General features: G+C 46.7%; 1 protein-coding gene across 1 annotated transcript in view; it reads left to right on the top strand.

Moving 5' to 3' along the window:
* Positions 1-21,141, top strand: part of RAB26 (RAB26, member RAS oncogene family) — a 107,591-nt gene extending 86,450 nt beyond the window's left edge. The window contains exons 5-9 of the mRNA XM_083414045.1: positions 784-836; positions 16,986-17,051; positions 17,720-17,776; positions 18,507-18,583; positions 18,887-21,141. Coding sequence (XP_083270171.1) covers positions 784-836; positions 16,986-17,051; positions 17,720-17,776; positions 18,507-18,583; positions 18,887-18,989 — 356 coding nt within the window. The 3' untranslated portion in view covers positions 18,990-21,141. The remainder of the gene's footprint in view (positions 1-783; positions 837-16,985; positions 17,052-17,719; positions 17,777-18,506; positions 18,584-18,886) is intronic.

Genomic DNA, 21,141 nt, shown 5'->3' with positions numbered 1-21,141 from the left:
GTTTCCCAAACGCTTGTTGTTAAAACTTCAGTAGTAAAAAATTTAGAGCTCTCTCAGAGAATCAGTTAGTGGTTTCTCAAGTGGAAAGGGTGCTCGTTAAGTGAAAGTGATTAAAATGCTGATGAGAAGGAAAAATGCAGAAGCAGGAAGAGAGAATTTCTCACCACGGGGACCCTGGAGGTATGAGGAGCTGGGGTGGCTCTGGGTTGCACTCGCTCAAACAATAGAATTGTAGAATTGGAAGGGACCCCCAAAGGTCAACTAGTCCAACCCCCTGCAATCACAGCTCAAAAGGCCCTTATGGATGGCCAGCCAACCTCTGTTTAAATATCTCCAGTGAAGCTGAGACCACAAAATCCACAGGCTAGATTTTGCATTTGTTGTGTGGCAGAGAGGTGTGTGTCTATGTGCATTGTATCTGCACCACAGGGGTCTATAAACCACCTTTCCTACACTGTAAGGACACATTCCAGTTAGACTGGGAGGCGGGTTCAGAATGTGACTAGTTAGAGGGCTGGACTGGAGAGTGGGCGGGTGTCTGGGCTTAAAAGTCCTGAGGGGCTTCAAAAGAGGCCTAATTCAGCCCTGGCCAAAAGGTCCCCCACCCCAAAGGTACTGTCCTATGTAAAATACAAGGCATGCATTGCAGGGACATGGATGTCACTAGACGACACTTTGGTCCCCTTGCAGCTCTACAGTTTTGTGGTTCCAATCTGTGGTGTTTGACTAGGGGGCTGACCTGTGCCTTGCCTTCTCTCCCTGTCCCTTGGTCTTCCTCTTCAGCTTTGCTGCTGCTCTATGACGTCACTAACAGAGCCTCCTTCGACAACATCCAGGTAAGTCTTGACAACGGTTGCTGATGTCCAGGGGGTGCAAGAATTCTGGTGCCTTTTCCGGTTGTTCCATGATGCCGAAAGGTTTGGTCCTGACAAAGTGGGCTGCTGAACAAGGAAGGGAGCAGCTTGTTAATCCTCCCAGCCACCATGACACTGAACCTCCCCTTCCCCCGCAACTCCCTTCTTCCTACCCTAAAAACCCAAACTGCAGCTGCTCACTGAAGGAAGGCTTCTCCAGAAGACAGCACAACTCCTGCACCTCTCCGTTAAACCCTGCCTGGAGCAGCATTTCCCAAACTTTATTGGGTCACCATCCCCTTGGTCCCATAAACTCATCCCCTGTGCCCCCTACCCTATAAAAAGCATTATTCCGAACATTATTCCCACTAAGGAAGATGGTAACATGATAAAATTCAAAGCTGTAACAATTAATTACTCATTGATTCCAAATCCAATTAAAACTAATCATTCAGCAACACCGAGGAACTTGATCTCCCATGATGCATTGCAGGGATTTAGGATAAAATGATCCTTGAGGTTCCTTCCAGCTCTAGAGTTCTATAGTTCTATGTCAGTTTTTCAAAGTCCAGTAATTATTTACACCTCCAGCACCAGGTTGGACAAAGTCTGCTGCAGTTTAAATTGGTCTCTGGTAGGCCTCGCTTTGTCTGAGCGCTTGGAGGGCTACAAAGGAGATGGCCCTGATCTTCCAACAGTTCAAACCAATCGTCTCAGGCAACGTCTGATATTTTCAGTATTAGGAGGAAAATGGCCATGTGCGGAATTAGTTAGCTCACAAGACTAAGGAGCTTGGGAGAATACCAATTATAATAGCAGTAGTAAGTTTAAAAGGCCACAGTATTGAATTTGGATGAGGAAATTACATCTCTGGGAGGTTGGCTTTCCCCTCTGGGGCCTTTTCCCTCAGATACAGCAGGTTTAAATTGAAACGGTGTCCTTTGTCTTTTGCGTGTGACTGCGGGGGGCAGGGGCAAGCTCTGGTGTGGTCAGGATCTCTTCATTTAGTTGGTGGCGGAATATTTTGCTCCTGAGGTTTCATTCCGTCTCATCTTTTCCTGCCCTCTTTTTGGGGGGCTCCTCCTATTTAATTGGGAGGAAGGGGTGCAGGTGGCACTGTGGGTTAAACCACAGAGCCTAGGACTTGCCGATCCAAAAGTTGGCAGTTCGAATCCCCTCGACAGGGTGAGCTTCCGTTGCTCAGTCCCTGCTCCTGCCAACCTAGCAGTTCGAAAGCACGTCAGAGTGCAAGTAGATAAATAGGTACCACTCCGGTGGGAAGGTAAACGGCGTTTCCATGCGCTGCTCTGGTTCGCCAGAAGCGGCTTAGTCATGCTGGCCACATGACCCGGAAGCTGTACGCTGGCTCCCTTGGCCAATAAAGCGAGATGAGCGCCGCAACCCCAGGGTCGTTCGCGACTGGACCTAATGGTTGGGGTCCCTTTACCTTTATGACTCCACCTAGCTCATAGCTGTGATTGGCCAAGCTATGGGGCAAGGCCCATTCACATTTCCTTTTCTTCAATCCAACTCTCAAGTAGCAGCAGCAGGCTTTAAGCTTTCCAGCCAGGCCTTTACCGTTGTATGTGTGAAGACCCTTCCAAGCTGCCCATGCCATCCACCTGAATCTAAGAGAATGAGGGAAGCAGGGGTGCATTTATTTGACCTGCACCAAAACCGGGGCAACCCCCAAACCAGCTAGCGAGACAGCTTGCCGTAGTTTTTAGCACCTCTGCAGACAGTGACTGTTGTCAAACCATCATCTGTTTAGGGGTTGCCTGAACCCCTGAACAGATGATGTCTCCCAGCAACTTACTGTGACAACTTCACGGTTGCTGAAAAAAAGGACTGCTGGTGGCAATCGCTGCCTCCTATGGGAGCAAGATCCATAGTCAAACTATGAACAAATGCAACACTAACTGAGAAAAGGGGAGCACCTGCCTCTGCACAGATGCAACTCTGATAACCAGCAAACGTTGGATGGCATGCTTTGCTGTTTGTCCAAGCTGGGCTCAGCCTATTGGCAAAGGACTCCGCCGTGACTTCTCTTTATGTGCTCCATCTATCTTTGCCCTCAGATAAACATCGTTCCACTGACTAAACACACCAGAGATACATTATTGATTGATTTATTTTTAATGCATAAACTTGTCCCTGGACCACATTGGTGGAGTTTTTGTGTCACAAAAGTTAGACCTATAGCATGCAAGTAGTCGTTTGTTCTGAGATGGAGGCACCCCCCCCCCACACACAATAAAGCTTAGAAGAAGAGGGGCTTCCCCTCCCCACTTTTAAATCAAGGAATCCTTTCAAAAAGTCATGCCAGAGCGCTGCCATATTTGGACTTGGAGTCCAGCAGAACAAGCAATTCCAGTTGTTGTGGTTGGCAACTGTCTATCTCAAGAGACCATTGAGTGTGCTTCCGGAGATGCAGTGATACCGCTCTGAAGTGGTCTCCCCCAGGGCACAAGCCCGGGTAGTGTGTTTGGAGGTCCTGGGCTGCCCAGATGACAAGACGCCCCTTTTCGGCTTGCTGATGTGGTCCAAAGGAAAGCAGAGCAATACGTTTGGCACCAGCTTTGGTGCAGGAGTTGCCGGAAGCACACGTACAAAGCGTCATCCCAACTGGCTTAGGGACTCCACTCCAGATTTGTGTAGGGCTTACTCCTTAAGCCTTTTCTTCTCCCAAATCTCTCTGAATGCCAGCCGGTGAGAATCCCTAGTAGGGAGAGCGCTGTGGTACTCAAGTCCTCCTTGTGGGCTTCCCAGGGGCATCCAATCGGGCAGTGGGATGCAGACTAGATGGGCCATTGGCCTGATCCAGAAGGCTCTTCTTAAAATCGGTTCTCAACCTGTGGGTCCCCAGATGTGGTTGGACTACAACTCCCATCATCCCTGAGCTCTGGCCTTGCTAGCTAGCGGTGATGGGAGTTGTAGTTCAACAACATCTGGGGACCCACAGGTTGAGAAAGGCTGCTTTACCAGGATTCTGGCAACGGATTGTGGTTAAGTGTCACATCTCCACTGGAATTATATCTGTACTTGGGATAACAGTATTTTTTCTAAATGCCTTCATGTTATTCTGATAAACCTGGAAAGCTAACAGGGGAGGTATTGAGACTACTGCTTCTGGAGAAGGAAGGTGAGCTGCCTTTTATTAATCTGCTACAAGGATATCTCTGACACTACCGATATCATGAAGATTAAGTGCCTGGATATACAGCTTCGAAAGAGTTTCCGGGATAAATTGGCTGAAACGTGGACTCCCCCCTCCCTTTTATCTAGCAACCTCAGAGCTGTTCTGACACTTCAGGCAGTGTTGAGAGTCAGGATGCTGCTAAGTCTGCCTTTTAGCCTACATTGTGCTGCTTCTACATGCCGTTAACGTGATGGATAAAACAAAAATAGAGAGCCCCGTTTCCACCGAATGTACATTGCACAGTATAGGGCATGGGTAGGCAAACTAAGGCCCAGGGGCCAGATCCAGCCCAATCACCTTCTAAATCCGGCCCGCGGACGGTCCGGGAATCAGCGTGTTTTTACATGAGTAGAATGTGTCCTTTTATTTAAAATGCATCTCTGGGTTATTTGTGGGGCATATGAATTTGTTAATCCCCCCCCCCCAAAAAATATAGTCCGGCCCCCCACAAGGTCTGAGGGACAGTGGACCGGCCCCCTGCTGAAAAAGTTTGCTGACCCCTGGTCTAGGGGCACGTCTGTGCTCAACTCTGCTTCTTGGAGGTCCAAGTAGCCTCAGGGGCTAAAAGTGCCCTTTGCCCGCTGTGCTTGATATGATAGTCTCGGCTATTCCTGGATCAGGGGAGCTTGAGCACTGTAGCCCAGGCCCTGGTTATTTCAGGGCTGGATTACTGCAATATGGGGCTTCCCTTGTGTTTGATCCAGAAACTGCAGTTAGTGCAGAATGCTGCAGTACAACTGCTGACAGGAGTGAGACCCTACCCTGCCAGCATCAGACCACTGCTCAGAGATCTGCACTGGTTGCCCATATGTTACACAGCCAAATCAAGGTGTAGCCATCGGTATATAAAGCCCACAATAGCTTGGGACCAGTTTACCTGCAGGATCACCTTACCCCATATGTGTCCGCTCGGCCGCTTTCATCTGTGGAATGGCATTGTGACAGGTGCCAGTTAATATACTAAAAAAAAAAAGTTTTTTTGTTTGGCAGCAAACACCCTTTGGAACTCTCTGCCTGTTGATACCAGGAATGTAAATTTATTCTTTAAAGCACCTCCTAAAAGCATTTTTGTTCAATCAAGCTAATGCAGACGTGTAGAAATTAATCTGTTTTTAGCTTAAATGTTTATTTTAATTATATTTTGATTATAAAACCACCTGATCTTAACTTTGCATTTTATTAAAAATTTCAATGTTTTTAACTTTCTTTGGTAAACTGCTTAGAGTTTCTGTTAACAATCAAGCAGTGTATACATTTTATATTAAGTTAGATGTTGCTTTTTTTTAAAGAATCCATTTATTTATTTTTACCCAAGATGGGAATGTAAATAAAGCAGTTACCAGTGTTCTGTTTAACTCAGTCCTTAATTGAGAACCACGGGGACTGGAATCTTGCTTTATTTTTATGGGCAGAAACCATAGGTGATTAGTAGAGCCATTGTTTTGCATGTAGATGGTGCCAGGTTCAGTCCCCAGTGGCATTTCCAGGTAGGAGTGGGAATGATCCTTGCCTGCAACCTTATAGTGCTGCTGCCAGTCAGCGCAGGTAATACTAAGCTAGATGGACTCATGGTCTCCCTCAGTATAAGGCAGCTTCCAGTATTCTAACTAACAGCAACAGGCACTGATCAGATCCAGACCACCTTCAGCAAGGTGGTAGCTTCATGGGTCTTCAGACCATCTCCTGGAACCACTTTTGCTGTGTTGAAAAGTTCATTTGCCCCTCCTTGCCCTGCATCATTTCAGGGGGTTGGACTAGATGACCCTCGGGACCCCTTCCAACTCGACAGTTCCATGATTCTATGATATTGCCCCATCCACAGGAAAAGCTCTGCTGGAAGTACCATGATACGTGGCTCCTCCATCTCCCATCTCCCCACCCCAAATACATCCAATTAACAAGAGCGCTTTGCTTTTGGGATGACTGATACTGGAGGCAAGCTTCATGGACATCCCTTGATCTCTGAGCCCAGGCACCACTCCTCTGCTGTCAACCCCGCCTTGAAGCCATTTAAATTGAGCGACATGGGTTCTTCTGCCCAAGGCAAATTCCATATTGGGGATCATTAGGAAAGGGATCGAAAACAAAAGTGCTGATATCGTAGTGCTGTCTTACCAAACGATGGTGATGCCACATTTGGAATTCTGTGTTCAGTTCTAGTTGCTTCATCTCAAAAAATAAAATAAAATGGGGGGGGGGAGATATTGTAGAGCTCAAAAGAGGGCAGTAAAAGGCACGCCAAATGATCAAGAGGCAAGCGTGACTCCCCTGTAATGACAGGCTGCAACCTTGGGGGGGGGGGATTTTTATCTTAGAAGAAAATTGAGTAAGGGCGAGACATGATAAAGACATCCAAGATGATGCTTGGCGTGTGGAGGAAGTGGATGGAGAAGTTTTACTTTTTTCATAATTCTTGATAAAAGAGGATAGGAGATTTAGGACAGACAAAAGGAAATACGTCTTCACACAAATGCATAGTTGAACTATGGAACTCGCTCCCCAAAGAGTTGGGGATGGCCACCAACTTGGATGGCTATAAAAGAGGATGGGGCAAATCCAGGGAGGAAGAGGTCCCCCCCCCCTTTTCTTTCACACAGCTGGTGTGATGGGCATAAGAACATAAGAACATTGCTGCCTCTGACCATGAAGGCAGAGCATAGCCAAGGGTAGCCTTCCCCTCCTCCATGAATTTGTCCAGTTCTCTTTTAAAGCCATCTGGCTTGGTGGTCATCACTTCCTCCTGCAGGAGAGAGTTCCGTGGTTTAACTATGCACTGCATGAAGAAATTTCTTCTTCTGTCTGCCCTGAATCTTCATTCAGCTTCATCGGATGCTCTTGAGTTCTGCCTTTGATCTATTCCACTGTCCTGCCCTGGCCTCCTTACTTTCCTTCCTGATCTTCTGTTGCAGTGCATCTTGTGTCCCACCAACATCAGAGATGTGTGTGTGTGTTGCATTAGAGGCGTTTTCCATGGTTGCCCCCAGGCTTTGCAACACCGTCTTTGGGGGAGGGCCCAATCTATCTACTTAATGGCCTTGCACCACTAAGCAAAGACTATTTCTCTATGATGATTATTTAGACAGGCTTTCAGGCTGTTGCATTGATTGTGTCTTTCGGATTTGCTTGATGGCACTATTTTGAGTCCAGACGTTCCTGCTTTCCTCTTTACGTGCTCATGTTATACTTCTTGGTGCCGTTTTTAGATGCTGCTTTTGCTGCGTTAGGGTTGTATATTTTGCAGCTTTCACCGAGCTTCCGGGGCACGGTGCAGAAGGCAAGGTATAAATCTGGATTAAATAAGTAAACAAAGAAGACCCGTTCCCTCTGGAAAGTGGAATCCGAGCATATTTTGGCACATGCCGTGTAGCAGACGGGCAGCAGAAGGTTGCTTCTGATGTATCAACTGTGTACCCCAGGGCCAAGCAATTAGGAAACTTTATTAAACCCTTTTTTTTTCTCCCACGCAAAAAACCAGCAGGCAAAGCATGATGACTTTACACAGCGAGGAGCAGAGGCTGCCAGGCGTTGCCTCCTCATTTCCTCTGTGTAATAATGACTTTAATTAGGGGCATTAGTAGCATTTGCAATTTAATTCCAATGGAAAATCCTACAAGATGGGGAGCAATTATTGGCTCAACTGTTGCTTGTTCTCACTTTATTTCCCTCCCCCTTTCCTCAAAGATGGAACATATTTTAGGAGGAGAAAGAGGAACGTGTGTTGTTGGAATGTCTCCAGGGCACAGAAGACAAAAGCGTCATCCAGGCCAGCGAGAGTGGAGTCTGAAGAGCAAAACGACCTTGCCAGGCCATCCCACAGTCTGCCAAGTGACAGGGAGAAAACCCTGGAGCTACATGCACCCAAACATTCCCAGAGCTATGCTATGTTGACTACAGCCCTTTTACAGAGCCAGTGTGTTGTAGTGGTTAGAGTGTTGGACTAGGATCTGGGAAAATAAAGGTAAAGGGACCCCTGGCCATTAGGTCCAGTCATGACCGACTCTGGGGTTGTGGTGCTCATCTCGCTTTACTGGCCAAGGGAGCCGGCGTACAGCTTCTGGGTCATGTGGCCAGCATGACTAAGCCACTTCTGGCGAACCAGAGCAGTGCACGGAAACACCGTTTACCTTCCCATCAGAGTGGTACCTATTTATCTACTTGCACTTTGATGCTGGCCACATGACCCGGGAGCTGTACACCGGCTCCCTCGGCCAGTAAAGCGAGATGAACACCACAATCCCAGAGTCGGTCACGACTGGACCTAATGGTCAGGGGTCCCTTTACCTTTACCTAATGATGATATTTGATCTCCCTCCCTCTTGGAGGAAGGATGTTTCTGAATGCCAGTTGCTGGAAACTGCTGGAGCAGAGAGGGCTGTTGTCTCAGGTCCTGCACAGGGGCATCTGGTTGGCCATTGTGAGAACAGGATGTTGGACTAGAAGGGCCACTGGCCTGATCCAGTGGGCTCCTATTGGGTTCGCATGCTCATGTGCTCTGGTCCTGCTTGTGGACTTTTCAGAGGCATCTGGTTGGCTGCTTCTGAAAGCGGGAAGTAGGACTCAGTGGGCTGCTGGCCTGATCCAGCAGGCTTTTCTTATCCTTGTTCTGGAGGAGCAGTTCATCTGGCTGTTTAATAAACACAGCAGCAGGAGGGTCCACTGCAGCCTGATGAGAGCAGGAGAAGCACAAACCCTGCATGCAACTCTGCGAGGCCCTTTGCAGTTCCACTTGGAGCAGATGAGAAAACTGAAATAGCCCCATAGGGAGCAACACAATGACACACTCCCGAGGAGAGCACATTAACTCGTTTTAAGAGCTCTGCCACCTGAAGTCTGTAGGCCTCTTCCATTTAAGCTAGGAGATTAATTAACAATGACTGGGCTGCAGGCAGGGAAACTTCCATCTTCAAGTAATTGCTGCACTGCAGGAACGGTACGCTTACAAAACGGTCGTAGCATCTTTCTCCAAGCCGGTGCCTTCTAGATGTTTTGGACTATATGTCTGTTATCAGCCCCAGCTTCCACCAGGCTCAAGCATCATGGGGTTGTGCTGGGCACGCATGATGGAAAACATTCTTCCTCTCCACTCCCTGCTCAGGCCTCAAAATCATGAAATAGAACCAGGTTAGTTTTGCCATGGCCTGATGATGATCAGCTTATGGTAACATAGAAGCAGGGTTTTTCACTGGTGGCAGCAGCGTTGTGGAATTCCACCCACGCCGAAATATGAGAGGGCCCATCAGCATTGGCATTCTGCCGGCTCTTGGAGAAATACCGGCTTATGCAGCTGCTTCCCTGAGCTTGAACCTCCTGATCTGATTGCTTTAATTGCTCTTTTAACTGTTATTTTACAGCCGCGTTTCAATGAAAAGGATAACTGTGGATGGTTTAATGTTTTGATGGAACTGGTTTTTATTGTGTACTTTGATGGTGAGAGGGTTTTATACTTATAAATTGTTTAGAAGCCATTTTGGCCTGTAAGCAGTACGTAAATTAACACATGATGAAGATGATGACGAGAATCATGGTCCATAACAACTAGAAGGCACCAACTTGGCCAAGCCTCACCTGATGTTCCTCCAACCCTGCCAGGGTGAGGATCCTGAGTAAGCCTAAATCCCTCTAGGTCAGGAGTGGGGAATCTCTTTCAGCCTGAGAGCCACATTTCCTTCTGGTCTACCATGCCAATGGTGAGCATGCCCAGAAGGAAAATGGGTGGAGCAATGAAGTAGGCTGTTTCTTACACACACTGACATCCCGCTTTCTATCCACCATTCATTCACCCAACAGCACAACATTCTAACAGAGCGATTCATACACTCATGTCAAAACACTTGCTGGCTGCAGTTTCCAGTGGTGAGATTTGTGTGAATGAGCTATCAGTGGCTACTAAGCCCAATGGCAATGTTCCACTTCCATATCCTCCAACATTTCTCCGATGAAAATAAGAACGTCCTATTCCATAATAAGAATACTAATTTTATTATTTATACCCCACCCATCTGACTGGGTTGCACCAGCCAGTCTGGACAACTTCTAACATATATAAAACATAATAAAACATTAAACCTTTAAAAACTTCCCCAAACAGGGCTTCTAAAGGTTTTATAGTTACTTAGCTCCTTGGCTCAGGGGTTGCATAGCTCCATACCCTCCAACATTTCTCCCATGAAAATAGGGGCGTTCCAGGGGAAAGCAGGATATTCCAGGGTCAAATCAGAAACCAGGACATTGTAATAACCTGCAGTTTCATCTATATTTAAAGTAGATAATTAAATGAGCAAATTAAATGAATTTGGATATGCAGAAGATATTAAAAAATTAATCTAAGGAACTGCGGAAAGAGGGGGAAGGAAGTCAAACCTTGAAATGTTTAAATGGTTTTAAAATTAATGGTATGTATAAATTCAAAAAGTATGAATAAAAAATAAAAATCAGAAACCAGGACGGCTTCTGTAAATCTGGGACCGTCCCTGGAAAATAGGGGTGCTTGGAGGGTCTGCATTTCCACTGCCATAGGAATTATGCCTCTGGAGACTAGTCGCTGGGAATCGCAGGGAAGGAGAGTGCTGATGTGCTGCTTGCGGGATCCGCCCTGGGGCAACTGGTTGGCCACTGTGAAAACAGGATGCTGGACTAGATGGGCCATTGGCCTGATCCAGCTGCAGAGCAATTCTTACACTCTTACTGATGGAGCTTGCTTATGGGCACCATCCTGGCACTTCCAAAGCAGCTGTGAGTCTCTGCATCAAGCAATATTTACACATGCCTCCAGCCTACACACAGAGAGAGAGAAAGATAGAGAAAGAGAGAGGAGTAAATGTGAGCCAGCTGCTTGGTATGGACTCTTGCACCTGAACTCTTGGCTCTTGGGAATGCTACTGAAGTAAAGCCCCCTCCCAGAGTGGGTGTTTTAAAAATAAAAGTAGAGAATGGTGACATATCAACAACATCTCTCAGCTGCAGCAACCGTGACTGCTTGTTAGGAGACATGTTGCAAATACAAATTATTTGTTTGCAAGTGCAGATGTGTCTCTCTGGCACCACCGTGTGCCAAAATGCAGCCATTGCACACTGGTCAGAAAATACACTGTACTGACACGTTTTCTCCCCAATCCAGCTTTGAAAGTACAGTATTAAAACTTCTTCTATCTTCTTAAAATACCCCAGCCTACTTCCTGAGCATCCTCTCTCAACCAGGCACCCTCTCGATGATTTGGGCTGCAACTCCCATCAGAGAGAGAGAAGGTTTAGTTTCATCTTTGATGTGAATAGGCATCAATTGAAAACCAGAGTGGCATAGCGGTTAGTGTGTTGGACCTAGGATGTAGGAGCAGGGTTCAAATACCCCCTTGGGCATGAAGCTCACTGGGTGACCTTGGACTAGGCACTGCAGCTCAGCTTAAACGACCTCACAGTTGTTTTGGATATTTGTCCAGAATATTTCTATTATTTGTTTTATAAGAAGTGTCTGTGTGTGTGTGTGTGTGTGTGTGTGTGTGTATCTCAATCATAAAAGGGAATCTAAAGTGGTTTACAACAATAAAAACATTAAAAAGTAAAGAAACAGATGTCAATTAACCGTTGTGGAGGGATGTGTTCTCGATTGCTTGCATAGGCTTGGCAGAATGGAAACATTTTCAGCAGCCACCTCTGAATTGTTCTCAGTGTTGTGTTAAATGATGAAACGCCTTTCAGAGAAGTTGTAGAAATCTCAAGGCAATTTGAAATCATACAGTTAAAAATAAAAAACAAACAAACAAAAGGTTTTAAAGCAATGCAATTACTATTTTTGAAAGATGGGTTTTAAAAAAATACCAATAAACACCCAATGGCTTTTGTTATAAAAAAAATGAGGGTTTGTGTGAGAACCATTTCGTAAAATCATAGAGTTGTAGAGTTGGAAGGGACCCTGAGGAATATGCACCTGTCCTATATGGGGATCAAACCTGCAACTTTGGCATTATCAGCACCCAGCTCCAACCAACTGAGCTATCCAAATGTCTTTAAAAAATAAGGGTGTGTGAGAGAACCATTTATATCACCTTGAGTTCCTTGAAGGAAAGGTGAGAGGTAAATGTAATAATGCATAAAAATGAACGATAGTTTGCATGGAGAAGAAGGGGGTCCTTGAGCCAGATGATGCTTTGGGGGGGGGCTGAGTTTGGCCGTAGACTTCTGCCCTGTTGCTTGTCTCTATGCTAAACGGATTTAATGTGGAATAAAACCAGTTATCTGTCCTGGGGGGGGGGGGGATTTGAGTGATGAAGCAGCAGCTCCGTGAGGTGAGCCGGTGTGGTCCTCTCAGCTTCCAACAGCCCCCTGCCGCTCCATCAGACACCCTGTCAAGAATTCGGCCGGACTCCCCCTGATTAAATCTGTTCCGAATTTTTAAAAAGGGCTGGTGGGAACTGCCAAACGAGTTCTCACCCTGCTGGAACGGCTGTCTGGATGAAGCATCAAGCTTGCCGCTGGCCGTCCATACTAATAAGTTTGCGGGTTTTCTTTTACTACTGTGTTGTGGCACGGTGTCAGGCTAGAGGCTGGCAAGGCAGGTGGCAGGATAAGTCCCCCCCCACTCTTGTTCTGGGGAGGGTGAATGTGTGTCAGAAGCTGAGAGGTGGTGGGGAAACAGCCTCACATCGCAGCACTGAGACCAAAGACCAAGGGCACCACAGCTGATTTCTAGGGAGTCTCCTTCTCTCCTTTTTTGTTCTAGAAGTTTAAGTACCGTATTTTTCGCTCTATAACACGCACCAGACCATAACACGCATGTAGTTTTTAGAGGAGGAAAACAAGAAAAAAATATTCTAAACGAAACAGTGGATGTATGATTTTTGTGGTTCATGCTGTGGCCACAGACATGTGATCTGACGGTGAGTTTGGGATAGCCCAATGCAAAAATCCTGAGGATCCATGTGGATCCATGCTAAAGTCACCCTAAAGTCGCAGGGGCGCTGGGGGAGTGAACGGGAAGCAAGAGAAGGAGAACAATCCCTCACACACACACAGACACACAGAGTATCAATCCTAAGGTCACAGGAGAGCGCAGGGGCGCTGGGAGAGTGAACGGGAAGCAGGAGGAGGAGAACGATAGCTCAAGCACACACACACACAGCCCCTACAGTGGCTAATCCAAAATCGGACAGCAAAAAACTGCAGGCAGGGACAGAGAGCACGGGGTTGTTTTAAAGCAGCCAACCCCGCTCTGCTTCTCTCCCTCCTCCCGGCTAGACTGGCTGAAAATCTTTGCTGCTACTTAGCAGCTCAGTGGGGAGGAGAGAGGGACATAGAGGACGGGGTTGTTTTAAAGCAGCCAACCCCGCTCTGCTTCTCTCCCTCCTCCCCGGCTCGGCTCGCTGACAGGAGCCGCTGACACCCGCTTTGCAGTTTCAAAGCGAGCCACGGACTGCTCACAACTGCAGCAGATTCCCCTGCCATCCGTAGGCATTCGCTCCATAACACGCACAGACATTTCCCCTTACTTTCTAGGAGGAAAAAACTGTGTGTTATGGAGCGAAAATTACGGTAGTTTTTTGGATCCTGTTTGTTTGTAGTGTGATGTGAGGGCCGTGATGTCTTATTCTATTTTGCTAACTTTTGAGGTGGTTTGTTTTTTAAGGGATGTTTTCTCTTCTTTGCAAGCTCCTCTGGTGACGGTTTTCATTGCGTCCCATAGGAGGGGGGTTGCTATATTGTCTACATCATTTTCCTTGAAGTAGTTCTGGAGAGTTTTTGTGAGACTCTCTCTAATTTGTTTATTTGTGGTTAGGATGGGACTGAAGGACCATGATGGGGTGGTTTTGTTCCCTCTCCTATTCTAAGGGTAACTTCTACTGGGGCGTGGTCTGTGATTCTTATGTTACCTATATTCATTGATTCCACTGAGGGGATCAGACCTTGTGTTAGCAGAATGCTGTCCAGTCTGGACATTGCAAGGGTACCACAGTTGAAGGAGGATATTGACAAGCTGGGTGGCTCCTCTGTCATGGATGCTTTAGCTGAGATTCCTGCACCACAGGAGGGTTGGGCTAGATAACTCTTGGGGTCCTCTTTCAACTCTACAATTCTATGATTCTGAGGTGTGCAGAGGAGGGTGTCAGAGAGGATAAAGGGACCAAGCCTTATGAGGAACGGTTGAAGGAGCTGGGGATGTTTAGCCTGGTTAAAAGAAAGCTGAGAGGTGATATAAGAGCCGTCTTCAAATATCTCTGGGGCTGTCTCATGGAAGATGGAGCAAGCTTGTTTTCTCCTGCCCTGGAGGGTAGACCCGAACCAATGGATTAAAGTTACAAGAAAGGAGATTCCAATTAAACCATGGGTGGCAAACTAAGGCCCGGGGGCCGGATCTGGCCAAATCTCCTTCTAAATCTGGCTTGCGGAAGGTTCAGAAATCAGCGTGTTTTTACATGAGTAGAATGTGTCCTTTTTATTAAAACACATCTCTGGGTTATTTGTGGAGCCTGCCTGGTGTTTTTACATGAATAGAATGTGTGCTTTTATTTAAAATGCATCTTTGGGTTATTTGTGGGGCATAGGAATTCGTTCTCTCCCCCCCCCCAATATAGGCCAGCTCCCCACAAGGTCTGAGGGACAGTGGACCAGCCCTCTGCTGAAAAAGTTTGCTGACCCCTGGAATAAACCTTAGGAAGATGGTTTTCTGATGGTAAAAGTAATTAAACAGTGGAATGGAATTCCTCAAAGGGGGTGATCTCTCCTTCACTGGAGGTTTTTCAACAGAGGTTGGGTGGACACCTGTCAGGGGTTCTTTAGCCGCGATTCCTGCATTGCAGGGGTTGGACGAGATAATTCTTGGGATCCCTTCCAACTCTACAATTCTGTGACATTTGCAGAGCTCTTTTCCTAAGTGTTCAAAGTGCTCAGCAGATCCCCATAACAACCCTGTATGGTAGGACTCTTGTTATAGCTTAGAAACTGGAGGGTGAGGGTTGTATCCGACAGAGTTCTATGTGGAGGAGACTCACTGAAATTAATGGAACCATGTTAGCCATCCCCATTGATTTCAGTGGTTCTACTCTGAGTAGGGCTAATATTGGTGGCTTGCCTTGCGCTTTCCTCTATCCTTGTGGCTCACCAACAGTTTGAAGTGTGGGATCCTTAAGTATGCGGCTCATGTTCTGCACAGGCTGATCTGTCCCAGCTCCCAACGCTCCTTACAGACAGACAGACAGACACAGGTTCAAACAGAGCTGTGCCATTCTTGAAGAAAGAGGGGCATGAAATGTTTTTCTTAAAGGGCCAGGCCTGGCAGTCTCATTTCAACATGACATGCTGCTTCTGCCCAGAGAGGAGGCTGGCATGCTGGACACGAAGAAGGAGGAGGAGGAGGCCTGGATGTAAAGCAAGTGAACCCAGAAGAGTGCTGGAGGAGAGGCATTAACTGTTCTTTTCTCTTTTCTGTCATTTGTTTCCTCCCTCCCTCTGCCACTGCCAAGTTGCATGGGAGCAAAACATTAATTCCAGCCTCTGAAGCCAGGGGCTGGAGAAATGGTTTGGCTAATGGCTCATGACATTGTAATACATGTGCAGCCCACACAGCTCCCTCCCCAGAAAGGGTCCATTTAGATTCTGAGTCTCATTATGGAGCTGCAAGTTTTACTTAGATTGGGAATGGCTTCCTCAGGTGTTGGAATGTTGTTATGATGTTTTTGTGGCATCAGATCAGAAGTAGTCTAGCTTCACTGCCTGAAATTCAAGTAGCGGCATTTAAAAGTCTTGTTTTGCTGGCACCAGACCCCTCTAAAGTTACATCATAATCCTTAATGGCATTTCACCCCTTTGCTGGAGGGGCTGGGACCTTCCTCCACCTGTGGTGGGGCTGTGACTTTCTGAAGAAGTTTTAGGAAATGGCATCTGGGGAAGTATCTGAGATGACAAAGCAGCTCCTAGTTCCGAGAATCATAGAACTGTAGCATTGGAAGAGACCTCAAGGGTCATCTAGTCCAACCCCTTGCACTGCAGGAATCACAGCTAAATATTCACTGGTATATAGCCATCCAACCTCTATTTAAAAAGCTCAACAAAGGAGAGTCCACCACTTCTGAGATGGTCCATTCCTATGTCCACAACTCTTACTACAGAGAGTTCTTCCTAATGCTTAGGTAGAATCTCCTTTCTTATCAGTGCTGGATTTACGTATAAGCTAAACAAGCTATAGCTTAGGGCCCCACTCTCTTGGGGGCCCAAAAAAAATTAAAACAAAAAAATGGATGTACATTTCCAAAATATAAGATAAAAAAACAATTACTTTGATAAAAATACATATTTTATTATGTGCAAATGGCTTTAGATACCAATTAGGTCCATAAATTACCATATAGCATATATTCAACACAAAAAACAGCGACAATTTGTTGTTGACAAAGGACAGCTGGACATATAAAGGGCCCCATTACCTTCAGTAGCTTAGGGCTTCCTCAAACCTAAATCCGCCCCTGTTTCTTATAACTGGAATCTATCAATTCGGGTTCTAATATATTTGATTTTCAATAAGCACATGACAACCGTGTTTAACACAAACCCAAACTGAATAAAAAGTACCGTCTGTCATTTATGTGAGGCAATTACAAATGTACATTGTGTTATAATACTCTTAAAACAATTAAATCTCTCCACAGTGTACATGCATCACTGGACGTTTTATTCAGGAAGTTGACTTGTTGGCATAAAAGTAATAAACATAAACCAAGTTGTCTCTAACTTGTCTTTTTTAACTTGACCCCCAACCACTCTACTATGTTGAATTAGCCTCTCTGAGAGCAGCATTTCAGCCTGGCTGTTTTGAACTGCATCTCTCCATCGGCCCCAGCCAGCTGCTTCCAGAGGAGGCTTGAGGTCTCCACAGCAGCTGGCTATTCTCCTTGGTTTCTAGCTTTAGCTCCTCTGACCTTGTTGTTTTTCCTTTGCTTTGCCAGGCTTGGCTGACAGAAATCCATGAATACGCAAAGCAAGACGTGGTCCTGATGTTGCTGGGAAACAAGGTAAGCCAGGCTAGTTCCTGGCAGAACAATACAGAGCCAGGCACTCTGCGGCAATGGAAGCCGTTTGCTGGGATGAAGAGGGTGTGGATGGGGAGGCAAGTGCCTCAGGGCTGACCCTGCCCATGCACACGGATCAGGGCAGCAGCGGCAAGCAGCTAGGCAGTGGAGGCCAACCTCAGCCTGCCCTCTTACCTGCCCGCCATCTTTCTTACAACCAGACAGCAGGTGACTGTCCCTGTCACTGGCTGTGGCTCCAGCCACTGTTGGGATTCTTTGCTTTCTGCCCCATCAGTCCCAATGAACACTAGGCATCACTGCAGATACATAGTCAAAGAACACAATTCTGCTGCAAAGAGTGACAGCCACCAATGTGGATGGCGTTGGAAGATTGGACCATTTCATGGAGGGCCATTGATGGCCACTAACCACAATGGCTATGATATCCCTCCACAGTGGAAGGCAGCAATGCTTCTGAAGACCAGTTGTTGGAAACCACAGGAGGGAAGAGGGCTCTTGTGCTTGGGCCCTGCTTCTGGGTTTCCCTTTGGGGCATCTAGGAGGCCACTGTGAGAGCAGGATGGAAGACAAGGTGGGCCCTTGGCCTGATCCATCCGGGCTCTTCTGATTCTCTTATGCTGGTTTGTTTTGTGTTTTTTTGCCACCCCTAGGTGGACTCGACCCAGGAGCGAGTGGTGAAACGAGAAGATGGGGAGAAATTAGCCAAGGTACAAGAACCACCTGCCCTCACTAAAACGAGCTGAAATTCTGCTTCAAGAGAGCCTAATTTCTGCAACCTTGTTAATTATTATTTCCACATCAACTTTGCAAACATCTGGTTAGGCTTATCTAAACCTGAATGTTTGCAAAGTTGATGTGAAAATAATTCCCTGCCTGTTGATATCAGGTGCCAAAAGGAGTTCAGCGAAGGCCTGATATCAACAGGCAGGGGATTCCAAAGTGTAGGTGCTGACATACTAAAATATCAAGTCCTTACAAAATCGGTGCCCTCAAGCTGTTTTGGACTAAAATTACTGGCTGACGGGAGTTGTAGTCCAAAACATGCGGAGAGCACCTTATTGGGGAATGTTGAGCTAGATTTCCTTCTAAAAGTAATGGAATGTAGGGTTTTTTTCTGGAAAAAATGGTGGGAGAACTCACCACAAAGTTTGTTTGTTTGCTGTTGGCCCAGTCCACTCCCCTCCCCCACAGGCAGTGGCTAAACGTAAGATGCAATTTAGAAATTCACACAGATAATGATCTGGATTAGAAATGGCCACATTATTCATTACAGGTATAGGTGTATTTTTGGCTCAGGCATTGGGTGTATATCCGTTCCAGCCCTCCCGACAATAAAATATATTTATTTTTTTAAAGGTAAGGGAGCTCAGTTCCCCCCCCAAAAATCCTGAATTTTAGGGAACAGGCAGACACTGAACACCATCTTCATTTTTGCAGGAATACGGAGTGCCCTTCATGGAGACCAGTGCCAAGAGTGGCTTGAATGTCGATTTAGCGTTCACAGCTATCGCCAAGTAAGTTGCTTCTTTTTGACTTTCCATCTTTAACTTGCTCAGGGCACGTGGCACTGGGGGTGAGTTTATGGGACCAAAAACGTAGCACTGGGGGTGAGTTTATGGGACCAAAAACGTAGCACTGGGGGTGTGTTTATGGGACCAAGGGGGCCGTGTCTCAAAAAGAACCATTTGTGATGGTGCCACGCTGGCGGCAAACTGGTCCTTACCTGAGACAGGTAAGCAGGAGCAACGCCTTGTTGCAGGGCTGTGAGAAGAGACTAGGGAACCAGATTGATCAAACGGCTTGCGTTTTGTTTCCAGGGAGCTGAAGCACAGATCTATGAAGCTGCCCAATGAGCCTCGCTTTAAACTCCACGACTACGTCAAGAAGGAGGTGAAAGGCGCCGGCTGCTGCAGGTCCTAGAACCCGCCTGGCCCATTTGAGGTTCCGCCCTTTGTACAAAGACTCGCAACCAGCGTCCCACGTCCCCTGCTGCATCTGTCTATGCCACTACATGATTCCTTCTTCGTGTCTGTGTGTTTGTCCAGGTGAAATTGGACATGTGGGAGCACGGGAGGCGGAGGAGGGCCTGGGTAGCTTCTTTCCAGGAAGCCAGACACAGCTAAGAGGCTAAAAATAATAGATCTGTCGGGGAAGAAGGTAGTTGAAAATCAACGGGAATTGAGGCAGCGAGTGAAGGATCTTTGGCAGCCTTCAAGCACAGGCGCCACTAAAACGAACGGGGTGTGTGGCTTGTGTGAATGGACATGCAACTCCTGTGCATTTTGGAGGTGCACACGTAGGACATTTTCCTAGGGGATGGCTTTCCGTACCCCCTTTGATGTTAAGCTTTTCCCTGTTGGCGGCAACCTTTTTGGAATTGTGCTCTATGTTATTGTTGCAGCTTCAGCAAGTACCCAGGCCTGGTACTTCCAACCCTTATAAGTTCTTTATTATTATTTTTCAAACTCCGCTGGCACTGCAATACGTGCCCTGCATATGTAATATAGCACCCAGAGCAGGGACAGAATTTGGCACCCCTTAACTCTGAGTAGGTACCCTTATAAATAAGTTTTAGTATCATTATTATTTTGCACTCCTTTGGCTCTGCACACCCCGTGCGGGGGGACTGCTCACACCTCCCTAAATCCTGCACTGTTCTTAACATCCGAGAAAGGGAGGGGAAATTGCTGCTGTCTGCAACATGTGGAGGAAGGGAAAAAATCCCATGTTTTCTTCTTGGGTCACTTGGACCCCTGGGAGTCTGACTGGCTCATTCCTGAGCGCAAACACTTTGGCTTCGTTTTGTGGAGGTAGGTTATTACACAAAGCTAACTGGTTTTGTATCTTTGAAGTAACTATTTTTAAAATGCAATTTGTCTCCCACCACTTGGTACTGTTCAACTCCCTTGCTGTGACTCTTATGGTTGCTCTTGGATACAAGAGGGTCTTTTTCAAACCGCTGCAACGTCGTGTACAAAAAAACGCTTGCCCTATCAGCTACTTTGATGGTGGTGCTGCTTGACTTTCTTTTTATGGCAAGGGTTTGAAAATGCGGCGCTTTGCTCCCCCCCCCCCGCCATAGGAGCAGGCAAGTGCGATGCCCATGGGGGTTTGTGGGGTCTCCAGGAAGGGGGCTTTGCTGTTCTTTGTTGCAAGGGAAGCTGCTGAGAAACCACCTTGCCCGCTTCTGCCTGCAGCCCTCCCTGGCTTCCACCTCCTGTTGGCATCAATAAAAGGGAGGTAGCGTAGCTTTGTGGCCGGGAGCACAAGGTGAAAAGTCCCTGACTCAATAGCCATAAGCAAAATCTCACAAACTAGCCCCAGATCTTTGGCACAGCACCAGCCCTTGACAGTACAGGAATAACCCAACACCTTACATTACCGTTGTAAGGATAATTGAGAATGTATATGAAGTGCTTTGTACACTCAAAGTGCTATATATATGTATATTTATTTATAAATACTAAGTTATCATGCTTTCTTTGGTACTGTGGGAGTTTTGTGTGTGTGTGTGTGTGTGTATGCCGCTCATTTTCTTTTACTTAAAAGGTTTATTCAGAAACAAAGGCCCTAGGCTGGATTCTTTCCCCCTCCTTATTGTTTCCAAGCTACTACAAGTTTCCTAAGGAAGACCACCTTGCCTCAGAGCCGGTTTGCATGCTCACAGCTCTCCTAAAAGCTTCAAGGGTCACCGCATCACAGAGGAAACCAGCCACATAGTATGTGAATTGGGCCAGTTTCATTTTTTCCCAATCCTGTACCATAGGAAAGCAACTGATCTGCCTGCTGCTGGCCCTCGATCCAAACACTCCTTTGCAGAATTCTGCAGCTTGGCTTCTGCGGCCTCCACTTTGCAAGAGAAGCATGGACTCAAAAACGCTGCCTCTTTGCAGGGACTTGGGTCTGCCTCCTACATAGACTGGCTGTTACTGCCACCTAGCAAGAGAGGCCCGTCCAGTTCCCAAACAGTGTTATTAATGTAGTAAGAAAATGCTGCCTCTTGTTTATAGCTTTCTCTCTCTCTATCTCCCCCCACCTCAATATTCCTAATAAAAGACTTTTTTAAAACGTC

Source organism: Podarcis tiliguerta, assembly GCF_965153285.1.
Source record: "Podarcis tiliguerta genome assembly, chromosome: 14".
Classification (NCBI taxonomy): domain Eukaryota; kingdom Metazoa; phylum Chordata; class Lepidosauria; order Squamata; family Lacertidae; genus Podarcis; species Podarcis tiliguerta.
Note: the sequence above shows the minus strand (reverse complement) of the source record. Positions and strands in the feature narration are given on the sequence as shown.